Source organism: Anser cygnoides, chromosome 5, assembly GCF_040182565.1.
Source record: "Anser cygnoides isolate HZ-2024a breed goose chromosome 5, Taihu_goose_T2T_genome, whole genome shotgun sequence".
NCBI classification, from domain to species: domain Eukaryota; kingdom Metazoa; phylum Chordata; class Aves; order Anseriformes; family Anatidae; genus Anser; species Anser cygnoides.
This window is the reverse complement of record NC_089877.1, coordinates 53,675,450-53,689,490: the sequence shown is the minus strand read 5'-3', so window position 1 is coordinate 53,689,490 and position 14,041 is coordinate 53,675,450. Positions and strand designations below refer to the sequence as shown.

At 37.9% G+C, this 14,041-nt stretch overlaps 1 protein-coding gene across 1 annotated transcript in view; it reads left to right on the top strand.

The window, feature by feature from the left end:
* Window positions 1–14,041, top strand: part of SETD3 (SET domain containing 3, actin N3(tau)-histidine methyltransferase) — a 59,492-nt gene that overhangs the window by 20,233 nt on the left and 25,218 nt on the right. Inside the window, exons 4-7 of the mRNA XM_066998326.1 lie at window positions 1,441–1,533; window positions 4,965–5,113; window positions 6,116–6,188; window positions 6,726–6,982. Of these exons, the coding sequence (XP_066854427.1) occupies window positions 1,441–1,533; window positions 4,965–5,113; window positions 6,116–6,188; window positions 6,726–6,982 (572 nt within the window). The remainder of the gene's footprint in view (window positions 1–1,440; window positions 1,534–4,964; window positions 5,114–6,115; window positions 6,189–6,725; window positions 6,983–14,041) is intronic.

Sequence of the window (14,041 nt, the reverse complement as noted above, 5' to 3'; positions counted from 1 at the left end):
ATTAGACTTTAAAAAAAGCAATTGTAGATTACTTGACATTACAGCTTTGTCAAAAGAAGTTTTTCTTGTAAACCTCAAGAATTACACCATTTCTGTTGAACATTTGAACAGCACTTCGAACCAATATCAGAGTAGAGAAATTAATTGTGGAAAGCAGCAGTGCAACTCAATTCAACTGCACTGTTATTTTTGTCTTAAATAAAAATGTTTATTTTTATCATTGTTTGGAAGCCTTCTGTAGTGCTCAATTCTAGCGTGTAGTCCAAAGGTCGTTTCACTTGTTGAGGTTTTTGGAATTTGTCTGTTATTTCTACTAAGCATAAAAAGCAGAGCACAAATTCATATGATGATGTTAAAATGCTGTTCGCACTTGCTGCTGTCACTGGTAACTGTCCTGAGCTACATTGTGGTTGAAACACAGGACCAGTTTTCATATCCTGGACAGATTTAAATGTTGCCTTAGAAAAATTCAGGATTTTTCTTCAGCATTGCTCGCAAAGAGGAGACAAGGAGTTGGCAGAACAATTTTGTGCTTGTGCTACAGTTGGCCTGTGCTTTGCTACCAAAAATAAAATATAGATCTAATTTTCTAAGCAAAGACAAGTATCAGCTGTTCTTTTTGTCAAGCTTCCATGTTTCGTTCAGTGGAAAGATTTTCAAATCAGTTGAACAAGGTAATCTTCAGCTGCCCGCTTAGATTTATGCAGCTCAGATCCACATGCTGGCATTTAGAATATTGTCAGAGAGAGACTGGATTTAATCTAAAGCTAAAGCTTGGCTAAGTGTTCCTTTGCTTGTCCTTCCAGTACGCGTGTGTCTTTGAACACTATATTAATTAGGTAGGTCAAATGTATGTACTAGCAAATTTCTCATTCACTGAAGGTAAGCACAGTGCTATTATCTGCTTTCTTTACAGTAAAAATAACAGCAAACAGGCCAATGTAAATGGTGCTTTGTGGGGGTTATTGAAAACAGAATTTTTTGTCTGTTTGCTTTATCTGTGAGACTACTGAAAGCTCTGTTTCTTTGCATTTTTTTCTATTAGCTTTTTAAACATTCGATGTTTCTTATACCTGAAAGAATAGAAGACTAGGTGAAAGTAAAATAACTTGAGGAAAGTTGTGAAAATTTCGAGAAGTCTGGATATGAAAATTGGTCCTGTGTTTCAACCACAGCGTAGCTCAGGACAGTTACCAGTGACAGTAGCAAGTGTGAACAGTTGTGAAAATTTCAAAAGTCTCTAGTAATTACTTGTCAAAAAATGGGATGTTTATAACAGTGAACACGGTAGTGTTTACTATGTAAACATGCTCAAAGGACTAGTACTAAGGTTCACTTAAAGTTATTGTGCAACCATGACCTTTTCTCTGATGTTAAAAATATATAATAATATATGCATATATTATTAAAGAGAATACTTACATTTGGCTTTTTTTTCAGAATGCAGCAGTCCTACGCCTGGTCCTGGTAAAGAATGGGAAGAATATGTGCAGATTCGTTCCCTTGTTGAGAAAATTCGCAAAAAGCAAAAAGGTAAATGTGAAAGACTGTAAGATAATAGCCCACATGAACTACCCTTAATTTACCCGAAGTCTTGCTTCTGTTGACAGCTAAAGGAGATTCGTTGTTGTTGTATAAATATTATGCAATCCTATTATATTAGGATAAAAACACTAGTTCTCCTGACATGCAGTTACTTTTTACACATTAAACTTTCTTAAATGTTCTGGTGAGCATAACCAGTGGCATTAACAATTTTAGTATTTGCGTTTATGAATGAATATCACAGACAACTGATTCTGTGATAATTTTGTCCTTTAATTAGAAAAGACAGTTTGAGATTGTGGTGAGATGACAATCTGAAGGTCTGGAAGTAAAATCCTTTGAGAATAATAGGCCTCTTTGATTTCTGATTCCATATTCTGCTTTTCTGCTTCTATAAATCTGAACATTTCAAATTGAAATTCGTAAGTATATTAATCTGAACACGTACTGGACATGGAAACAGTTTTTGCATTCAAAATAATGCCATTAAATTATGACTGAATAAAATGTACAAAATAAATTCATCAATTAATATGTCTACCTGCTGCATATCAAGCACAAACTATGATACAACAAGCATTTCTTTAGTTTATTTATATGGAGTTCACTGTTGATTTTCCCAAGTTTAATGTGTGCTTATTTTTCAGATGAGATCAATTTTCCTTCACTACCTTTTGTAACAACTCACTGATCAGTTGTTGGTACTATTTTCATATTAGTTTTGTTTTTATTTGGAGGTATGTTCTAAAGAATATTTTCCATGTAACTTTTAGTAAAACCAACCTCTTGAGAGTTATTTTTCTGCCAATAAAACAACTTTTTAATCTGGGAATGAATGTACTTGAACTGGAAATACCTGAAAAGGTCTTGTAACAATTTTCTTCTCTAAGATTTATACAGTGAAGGCAAAAAAAAAGCCAGCCTGTATTTAAAATGGAGCTTGTGTTTCGTATTCTTGCTTGAAGAAGACTACTTAGAAGCTTGAAATGTCCTTTTCACACCTGTTTTTAATATATATTGATGAATGCATAAAAATCTCACTTCATAAAAACTTTAAACCTCTGAATGTTAGTTACTAGCAGAAGACATTGAAAAATAAATGATAGTTTGAGTGACTGCATCCTGTAGCTGTGTAGAGGTAAACTTGGTTCATTATTTTGCTGTCCCACAACTTCCATAAACTTGTGGTACATGTCCTGGTTTCTATGATGTAATACAAGTGTTACAGTAAAGGATAATTCAGCTTAACAAGAACAGAGTTAGCATTGAGGTTGGACTGTTCACCGTATCTCCAGCACCAGAAAGATAGAACCATCTATGGAAAAATATCTGCTGGCACAAGTAGAATTTGTATAACAGTATTATGTTAATAGGACATATTTTTGTCTTGAAAGATGCAAAACCTACTAACCACAACACCGTTTGACACACAAATGCCTTTTAACGTGCATTTTTACATACGTGGTGAGTATGAATAGCATGATGTCTTTCAAAACTATTTTTGAGTGGAACATACTAATTAAAACTACACGGTTTTCTAGATTAATAACAGCTTTAAACACTTAGGAAAAGAGATGTAAACTGTGGTTGGGAACTCTAAGATGTACGAATGAATGTATTGACTAAAATGTCATACTTTGTGATTTTCTCAAATAGGACAATAGGTTGCAAAATGTGAACTAAAATGGTCTTGATCATAGAAAACTTAACTTGAAAATGGAGTATTTTTGCTTTCTTTTTTTTTCTTGTTTGATTCATTACCAAAACTTTCAATAAAGCTAAATTTTCAGTAATTTTCACCAGTAGAGCTATATTTTGTTTGGTATAGAAATAAATTGTTCCACAATAGTGACTGTAACTTGTGCAACTAGTCTTACTAGACATGCCTTACTAGCCTTAGGTCTAGATATATTTTACAGAAAATAATTCTGTGAAATGGATATGAAATAAAGGAGAAATAGCAGCTTTGTTTAAAAGGAAACAAACAAAATATGGCACAACACATTCTCATTGCATTGAAAAGACTTCATCAATATACACCTTTTATACTGCATTGTCAAAAAATATAGCTTACATGATAGTTGCGCTGTCGTGTTAACTGCAGATTTGATTGGTTTGGGGTTTTGAAATGCATGATTTTGAGGAAAATAGTCTCAGATACACTACTGCTACTTTTCCTAAAATACTTCTCAAGATAATAAAATCATAGAATAGCTTGTGTTGGAAGGGACCTTAAACATCACTCAACCCCCCTGCCATAGGCAGGGATGCCACCCACTAGATTGTGTTGGCCTTGAACATCTCCAGGGATGGGGCACCCACAGCTTCTCAGGGCAACCTGTTCCAGCGCCTCACCACCTTCACAGTAAAGAATTTTTCTGATGTCTAATCTAAATCTATCCTTTTTCAGTTTATGACCATTCCCCCTTGTCCTGTCATTACCTACCCCAGTAAAGAGTCCTTCTCCATCCTTTCTATAGGACCCCTTTAAGTATTGAAAGGCCGCCATAAGGTCTCCCAGAGCCTTTTCCTCATGTCGAGCCTTTTGTCCACCAGAACCCCCAAGTCTCTCTCAACAGGGCTGCTGTCAATGACTTCTCCCATGCCTAACCAAAATATCTTCAAATGTAAGCCATTTCCTGATTGCATATTGTCATTCATAAAATGGCCTGAACACCAGGGGTGTTTGGACAATTTTAATGTCATCTGACACTGGAGTTTGGATTGAAGAGGACTTAGAGGCAAAGAGGTATAGAAGGCTGACAGAGTATAGCTGGGAACCATAATGCATAAGTTCAAATCCGATGAAGGTTAAAGGGAAAGCTGAGGAAGTGAGTAAGACTTGTGATTTCACTGGAGGACCGCGTGCCTGTTGGAGAATCAGTGTCAAGAATTTGGAAGAGCTCTGTGATATCAGGAGGATGATCAGTTCTTAGTTATTTTAGCATATCCATATGCTATGTGAAAAAGCTAAGTGCCTTGTGCGTGAGAGGAGCTTGATATCTGCTTATCATTTCCAGGGCTCAGTTAATGAAATTTCAACATGCTCCTAAATTCCTTCTTGTGTCTGTATTACCACGTTGTGGTGATTGCATTTATTATCAATATTTAGCTGAGAAATATTTTCATTATTTTCTTATTTAAAAGAGAAAGAGGAGGGGTGTTTCGTATTTCATCATAGCTCTATTTAGATGGTTGTGTTTTCAAGGTAAGCAAATTTTGCAGAATATCTACTTAGATGAAGTCTGGGTATGAAATTTGTCTACTATCAAGTAGTACTTAACAAAGACCGGTTCTCACTCGGCTTCCTCAAAGGATAACTGCTATAGGATAACACATACCTGTTTACATGTGCTTATATATTGTTTTTTTAATCTTTCTCCTCTTATTTCTGCACCTTTAATACATTTTGTATACAGGTTTGTCTATTGTCTTTGATGGAAAAAGAGATGACTATTTCCCTGAATTGATAAAATGGGCAACTGAAAATGGAGCATCCACGGAGGGTTTTGAAATAGCTAACTTTGAGGAGGAGGGGTTTGGTTTGAAAGCAACAAGAGAGATAAAGGTAAGCACGTGAACATTTGACTAGTTAGAAAATGTTTGGAATGTAGCTGCAGAGCTATGAAATGTTCATCCTCTTCCCTTCCCCCTTTGTTGATGAAATTTAAACACTCTAAACTCTGTACTTGAGAAATAAAATTGAGTATTATTTTGACCAAATAATACCGTGAATTTTATTGGTCTTTTTATCTCCTTGTTTGCCCATAATGTTTACCTAATCACCAGAGTACTCTTACCCCATTGATGTAGCCCTCTCACATTGATTTTTATAGCTCTCCTCTTCCACGTCCCAGTGCCTTCTAAAGCACTGGTCTTTTTGCTTCCTAGACGTATTGTGATACTTATTTGTAGTGGATTTGGAGGAAAACAAAACCAAAATAAAACCTTGGTACCGAGTGTCTTGCACTCATTAGGTAAAGAATATAGATGCACACGGTTTGCTAATAGGTAAGCATGTAAAGCTGTTAGCTGTCTCCCATCTGTAAAAAGGAGATGGAAAGAGGCAATTGGCTACTGTAGAAAAAATGTTAAAAATTGAGCATGTTGTATTCATTCTAGGGCTTTAGTAGCATGTAGTTAATAACGCTAGCACTGCTAGTTAATGAGAATCAAAATCCTGAACAGTTCTTCTAAAATCATAAAGGGCAATATGAAAATACTTGTACTGGGAGAAAATATCTGATCAATAATTATTAGCAGTATAATGGATGTTGTAGATGTGAGGTTGTGTGGGCCATCTACATGTTGGCACCTCCAAAGTGAAACACTTTATTTTGTAATACAAGTATCTTTGTTTTAAGCTTTTTATAATGCAGATCTGGACACTTCGGTTACCACAATACGATATTTGTTTAACTTGCAGTGGAAGAGAAGGAAGAATTCTGGTTCAAAATAATTATGATTTAAAAAGGAAAAACCCTGGAATTTAATGTTAATGTATGCTTAAGATGGTTGGCACATCATATACATGCTAACTGACCCTCTATACTTTTTTTTCTTTCTGTAGGCTGAGGAGTTGTTTCTGTGGGTTCCTAGAAAACTCTTGATGACAGTTGAGTCAGCTAAAAATTCAGTATTAGGTAAGAGCTTAAGGAAGTTCTTAACAAGAAATTATGTATGGGATCATTTAATGCAAGTCTCTTATTTAGTTGATCAGCTGTACCACAAGACTTGCTTATCATCCTCACCATCAGGTTTGGAATACCTACAAGCTTGAAGTGTCAGTGGAAGGAATTTAATTTTCCTCTGCTGCTGGCTGAGCACACTAGCTATCTTCCAGACGCATGTGTGTTATTTTGAACACACAGCTTGTACAATGTTCAGTATATAATGTACTATGTGGTTTCTATAATACTGGGAGTTGAGATGTTCAGAGACGCAGAGTATTGCTCTAGTTTCTTCATGTCTTCAATCGTATAATTGTATGAGACGTTTACTAATAACTTGCAGCATAATACAGTGTGGGTTGCCAAATGTTTTAGAAACCTGAAAACCTTTTTTTTTCTTATGTGAAAATTCTTACATGTTACTTGTCACAATGTTCATTTAAACTGAATCTAGGGTGGTACTTTCCACGGGCTGTTAATTTAGCACCTCACCTTTCTGGGTTAATTCAGGTTCCCTGTATTCTCAAGATCGAATTCTTCAAGCTATGGGCAATATAACATTGGCATTCCATTTACTTTGTGAGCGAGCCAACCCCAACTCTTTCTGGCTGCCCTACATCCAGACTCTCCCCAATGAATATGATACTCCACTCTATTTTGAAGAAGATGAAGTACAGTATCTTCAGTCAACTCAGGCCATACATGATGTTTTTAGTCAATATAAAAATACAGCTCGACAGTATGCCTATTTCTACAAAGTTATTCAGGTAAGGATCTTAAATGTAGTGTATAGTATATGTTGTTCTCGTGATGATTATTGAGGAAGGTATGAAAACAGTGATGCTAAATAATAGAGAAACTGTATTGCTCTTTAAAGGTTCGAATCATTAAAGCAATTTCCTGCTGTGTTTTTGAACTGCTGTTAAAATTTCACAGTTCAGTAGGCTTATGAATGTATAAGAATGTATTTAGCTGGTTGAAAGAAGTGATTACTGCCCTTTGTTTGGCATTGGTGAGGCTTTACCTGGAATACTGTACATTTTGGGGCCAACCAGTACAAGAGACGTTGACAAAGTGGAGCAAGTGCAGAGGAGGGCTGCTAAGATGTCACTTACTTAAGCCCTTTATCTGTTATGAAGACAGTGAGGGAGCTGGGGAAAGGGCGATAAAGGGTAGTTCAATTATTCTTTGTAGTTTTTCCTACCAGTAGCCAGACTCCAGAAATTTGCCTGTGGGGAAATTGGGATAGGTGACCTCCAGAGATCTTGTACAACTTACATTTCTTTGACTTCTTGAAAAAAATAGTTTTCAGTAAACAAAGCAAAATTATAATTGTTAATTGATGTAGAAAAGAACACTGCATATGTTGTATTTTCAATGAATGTGGCTTAACTGTAGCTTTCTCCTTTAGTTATTTTGATTGCTTTTAAGTACATAAATTCATCTGATAGCAATTTGAGTATGGGGAGTCTTGAGACAGGTGAACTTTCCATCATTCTCTGAAGTAATGATTTAAATCTAATTTCTAAGAGAGAACTGTTACGCTGACTTATGTATAGACATAATTGATGTTGTAGGTTACGTAAATGGTGATGTGTTGTTGTCAAGGCTGTGCTCAGTACCCAACCCTCCAAAGCTTTTTGTGGCACAATTTATATGAAAAATATGTAACTATATGCTGAATTTCCACAAGTGGGTGGTCTAGATAAAACTATTTTGGCCATAGGAGAGGTCAGAAGACATAGAGCAATTCTTTTCTCCCTTAATATTATCAGAGTTCTGAAACTTTAATATTATCTTCTTAAAGTCAACAAAAGTTATGTTATTCCGCTTAATGTTTCAAACACAGTCTCAAGTTACCAAGTATTGTGAGGGCATGAGGAATGGAGGAACACCTTTCAGAACCTAAAGTCATTGATATAGTGCGTGAACACCAAGTAAGATTCTCTGTTTTGAGGCAAGGAGTTTGGTAGGAACAGTGGCTTTCTACCAGGAAGGAAAAATATTTCTTCCAAGTTTCACAGGGCAGGGTAACTTAGACAACTCTCCTTTTTTGATGTGTGCTATTATAGGCTGCCAGGCCACACTTGATCTTTCAGTTCTTTGCTTTTTTTCTCAAATAGTATTGTCTGAACAAATAGAACTACTGAATTTTCTTTTTTCTGGTATACTTTTATATCTTTTTACCCCTGAATAGTTCTACTGTTTTTAAAGCACCACGAACATAATATTGTGTAACATTCTCTAATTCTTCTAACTGATATTCATGCTCTTGTACAACTTATTCAGGTAACTACACTATGCTATGACTAGTTCCATCAATTTCATGACACTACTAGCAGCATTAGTCAGTGTGAGAGGTTATGCAGTTACAATGTTAATTAAGAAAAGCTGAAATACAGTTTTGCAGAGAAATGAGATCTGGGATGATACCCTGGATTTTTGACTGTCCAGTATTTCAGAACCTCTTCCCAATGATCGATGAATACATTTAAACTGATACTGAGGTGATGCAAACAGAACAGAAGAATGTTTACAGAATGCAGTAGTGTAACATCAGTTGAAGCATGTGATGTCTATTAAGTGAAAAGCAGCTTAAATGTTTGACAAAACATTTTCTGTCCATGAAAGCTTTGTCACAGAAAATCTGTTTAAGGACAGCAAATACATGCTATTTCTCTTATTGTCTCCTAAAGCTAATCAAAAATCATTTGTATAAAACATAAGCTAATGTCATCAAAGTAATGTCTCACTAAATAATTCATATTCAGCATCAAAGGCCATGCTGTAGAATGTTAGAGTAAGAAAAGTAATTAGAAAAAAGATTTGAGCAAAGAAAATAATGTACATGAGATGACTTTAGGGGTAGACCATCTTTAGAGCCTTGGTGTCGGCGATTTGCTGAATATGATAATAAGAGTGTGGTGTATTAAAAGCTTGTTTTGTTTTATATTAGAAATTACATGGAAACTGGTATGGTACCTTCTGGAGGACAATTTCTCAGCAGTGTGCCTTGGCAGCTAAGAAGGCAAAATGTATTGTGGGGTGCGTTAAACACAGCATAGCCGGCTGGACAAAAGAGGTGATTCTCCCACTGTACTTAGCGTTGGTTCAGCCTCCCTTGGCATATTGCATTCAGTTCTGGGCTCCACAACTCATGAAGGATTTTAAGATACTTGAATGTGTCCAGAGGAGGGCAGCAGAGCTGGTTAAAGAGCTGGTTACATCCTATGAAGAGTGGCTGAGGACACTGAGTTTGTTAAACTTGCAGAAAGGGAGATTGAGGAATGACCTCGTTGCTCTCTACAACTTCCCGAGGAGGGGAAATTGAGAGGGAGCTGCTCATCTTTTCTCCCTGATATCTAGAGCCAGGACACAAGGGAGCAGCTCAAAGGTGTGCTGGGGAGGTTCAGGCTAGACATTAGGTTAAAATTCTTCACCAAGTGGGTAGTTAGGCACTAGAACAGGCTTCCTAGGGAGGTGGTGGATGCCCTGTCCTGTCCATATTTGAGGCATTCGGATAACAGTCTTCACGAAATATTTAAGCTTTGGGTCAGCCCCAAAGTAGTTTGACAGTTGGATGAGATCTTTTTAGGTCCCTCCCAACTGAAGCTATTGTATTCTGATGTTGCTGAGGGTGACTTAATTCAGTTTGATCTGCAGCAATGGGAAACCTTGGTGGAAATAGTGTTTAAATAAATGGTGCTCTTCTCTTTGAGCTTTATATTAGTACATCCAAGAAAGTGTTTAGTTCTGTATTGTTGTCTTTCGTATGAAGTGTGAAACATTTGCTTGTGGTCCAAAAATCTAGACCAGATATTTTTGTCTCTTGACAAATACTTTTATTCCTTGTATAACATAGCTATTGTTTCACACTGAACGTCAGTACGAACAGAGATCAGATGGGTATAATTTGCTTTGTTTACCTGTTCTTTGGAAAATGAGTGGTAATAAGGGCTAGGTAAATTTTAGGTGTGTTCTGGTTGTTTGGTGCTATGCTTCAGTACTGCTAGCTAGGTAACTAGTTTCAGCTGAAAGTTTCTTTACTGGTACTCAGTAAATGTCACATTAGGAAGATATAAACTTCAGCTGGCTCCAGGAGTGTCAAGTGAACAGACTAGGTACTTGCTAATAATGCTTTTGATGAAACTTATGGAAGTTTTAAGACTTCTCGATCTTTGTTTCTGCTCTCAAAAATAAAAGCTTGTAAGTTTTGAAACACTGAAGAAAAAGTGCACAGGAAAAAAATGCCTCTCTTTTTTCCCTAAAACAAAGTATCATTTTTCATTATTCAGAAAAAAAATTGAATGAATTTTGGTATCATCTTGCATGCACTCATTATTTTATAAATAAACTTGACCTACAAAATATTAACACTAAGGGTAATGTTTTTAGGAAATTCATGAGCATATGGAAATGGAAAAAGAGGTGGGGAAAAAAATCATCGTATAAATGAAAAGGCAAAGCAAAGCCGTTTTCTTATGAAAGGCAGAGTACTCTGCAAGCTGTATGAAAGCGAATGTTAGATTTTTGTGTACCATCATTTCATTCACTACTACTACTGCATTAGAATAAGCATTTTAATGAAAGCTGACTCATGTGACCAGGATTTTGATTCTGCTTCAGGTATGCAGACTAATATTTTTTAACGTTTACAGATACCCTTTTTTGCATTACAGAAGTCTTATATTTGCTTTCTTGAGAGCTCTTCTGCTGCAGGAAGTAAAACAAGTAGAACCTTAAAACAAAAGGTGTTTTTCTAATATTTGGGGACACTGAAAAAGGGATTACTTTGTGAAGTTAAAATATTTTAAATACTTTGCAGTGCTTTTATTCTGCAAAATGTTTCTAATGACTGGGTAATAAAAGGGTTAAAAATCATTTATTCAAATGCTTCATTTTCTTTCCATGTAGGATCTCTAGACTGTTACTAAAATAATTTTGCCTCTGATACATGTGCAGATTTAAACATCATTTGACAAGTGCTGGTCTGTTTTATTTCACTAGTTTCTCTGTAATGGTGGCTTTCTCAAAACACTGTAGTTCTCTTTCTCAAAGTGAGTAGTCCAGATACACGTGAAGAATGGGCAGATTTATGCATTTCACAGCTGTTGCAAGCTAAACTGTAGTCTGGTTTGATAAGCAGAAACAGGTGTGATGTTGAGCAGACAAAAATAAACCCTTGAGCATGTTAGCCAGGATGTATAAACCACACTGACACCTTTCTTAATGTATGTAATTTGATAACTAAAAAACAGTTAAAAGTTCTTGCAGATGTACTTTAAAGGCGTGTTTGGCCTCTGCATTGCTATCAAAATACAGTGAGTGGTCAAAAGAGTACTTTCATCATAGAAGACTTGTAGTTTTAAGCTGTTTTTGTAGTTTGTTCCAAAGAAAAAAAAGTTTTGTAAACTGCAGGGTTTTATTTTCCCTTGCAAGGTGTATGTGTGACTTCCATTAACATTTATGGGCGTTGCATGCATACTGAAAGGTGAACAGAGCTCAAATGTTTGTGGCTTAATGTTAAAAAAATTTTGTACACTGAAATGTGGTATAATAAGCACAAGAGGGAGCCATATAGTTTACAGACATTCACAGTGAGATTATATTCCTAAAGAAAATAAATGAAGTTTGAACCTTTTTAAAAAGAATATGCGGTGGTTTTCCTGTTTGACTTTCTTGCAGCTGCACCTGGGTGGCTGTTTGTAGTCTACCAAAGAGAATTTTTTGTAAATCAAAACAAGACATCAAGAGAGGGAGTGTTCTTAGACCAGGTGGAAGTGCCAGAGTACTATTTAATCGTTTGGGACACTATGGGTGTAGTAAGACAACTTTATGATAATTTCAGTAAACTTCTAATATGCCTTAAGTGTTAATATGGTAAGTCTGAAATTGGCAGAGCCCTTAACTAGCATGACTTCTGCTGTGGTAGCCAGCTGTATGGAGGTAGTATTTATGTGTAGCTGCCTCTCATGCACTGGACTAGAGGGTCAGTTTTGCGGGACTGTTAAGGATGGCAGTTTAAACAGTAATTTAGACATTTTTAGCCTGTGTTCTCTGGACCACCGGGGTCTGCAGGTTTTTCTGAAGGGCCCTAACAAGCTAGCTGTCTCTTTCAAACTGATATGGGTAAAATTGTAGTGGGTGTCTGCTACAGACTATCTGATCAGGAGAAGGAAAGGGATGAGACCTACGGATCAGACTCTCCACAGAAGTAGCCTCATGTTTGCAGGGCCTGGCCCTCATGGGGGCCTTCAACCACCGTGATATCTGAATATAGCAGGAGAATCACCTCCTTGGAGCAGCTGTCTGTGCTGGGTTTATTGCAAAATTGCAGGTCTCCCCCTCAGCTGTCAGGGCACGCTGCTGGTTTGTGCTGAGCCTCCTGCCCACCAGCACCCCCAGGTCCCTTTCTGCCGAGCTGGTCCCCAGCCTGGGCCTGGGTCCGGCACTGCTCTGTCCAGGTGCAGCACCCAGCATTTTCCTCTGGTGAATTAACTTCATGCCATTCTCAATCGGCCAGTGCTCCCATCTATCTTCCCTCCGCAAGGCCTCTCATCCCTCCAGGGAGTCAGCAGCACCTCACAGTTCAGTATCATCAGCAGACTTGATAAGGATATATTCAACTCCTGCATCCAGATCACTGATAAAAATGCTGAACAGAGTCAGCCCTCGACCTGAGCCCTGGGGAAGCCTGCCAGCGACTGGCCGCCAGCCAGATGGGCACAGCGCACCCTCAGCAGGTTTGCTGATCATCCACAGCTGGGAGGGGTGGCTGGAACACCAGGGGCTTGCGCTGCCATTCCGAGGGACTTTAACAGGCTGGAGGAATGGGCTGACAGGAGCTTCATGAGCAATACATGAACGTGCCGGGGGCCAAGTTTAACACGAGCCAGCAATTTCTCTGCCGCAGAGGGCTAACGGTGTCCTGGGCTGCCCTAGGAGGGGTGTTTCCAGCAGATTGAGGAAGGCGATCCTTCCACTCAGTGCTGGTGAGGCCACATCTGCAGTGCTGTGTCTGGTTCTGGGCTCCCCAGTACAACGGAGATGGAGCTACTGGAGAGAGTCCGGTGAAGGGCCGTGATGGTGATTAAGGAACTGGATCGGATCATCTCTTCTGTGAGGAAAGGCTGAGAGAGCTGGGACTGTTCAGCCTAGAGGAGAGGTTCAAGGGGATGTCTTCAATGTGTATAAATATTTGAAGGGAGGGTGCAAAGAATAGGGAGCCAGGCTCTTTTCAGTGGTGCCCAGAGGCAGGACAAGAGGCAATGGGTATGTGGACATCACATACCCATGGACATCAGGAAATACCTTTTTACTGTGACGGATGACAGACCATCGGCACAGGTTGCGCAGAGAGGTTGTGGGATCTCCCTTCTTGCCTGGGCATTATCGTGGGCAGCCTGCTCCAGGTGGCTCTGCTTGAGGAGCGGGGTAGGACCAGATGACCTCCAGAGGTACCTTCCAACTGCCACCATCCTGAGACTCTGAAGCTCAGCTTGGGCAAGTTGAAGGACACAGCTCGTTTAGCTAACTGGTAGAGTTTGGGTGAATGGAAGAATGTTGGAAATCCCTATTGCTCAAACCCACTGCTCTTAAGCCATAACAGAACACTTTAGTTTGTAACAAAACCTCTTTAAAACCTCTTTATATCAAATATATGATATATAAAATTTGCATTTGTTTGTAAAGAATTTTTAAAACTTTGTCTTTTAATAGCTATATGTAAATTGAGAAGCGATGTTGAAGTCCAGGTGCTTGCTAATAGCTGTCTGTTTTATAACCTAACAGAGGTAAGAGACATAGGATTCCATCTTGTGGATGGA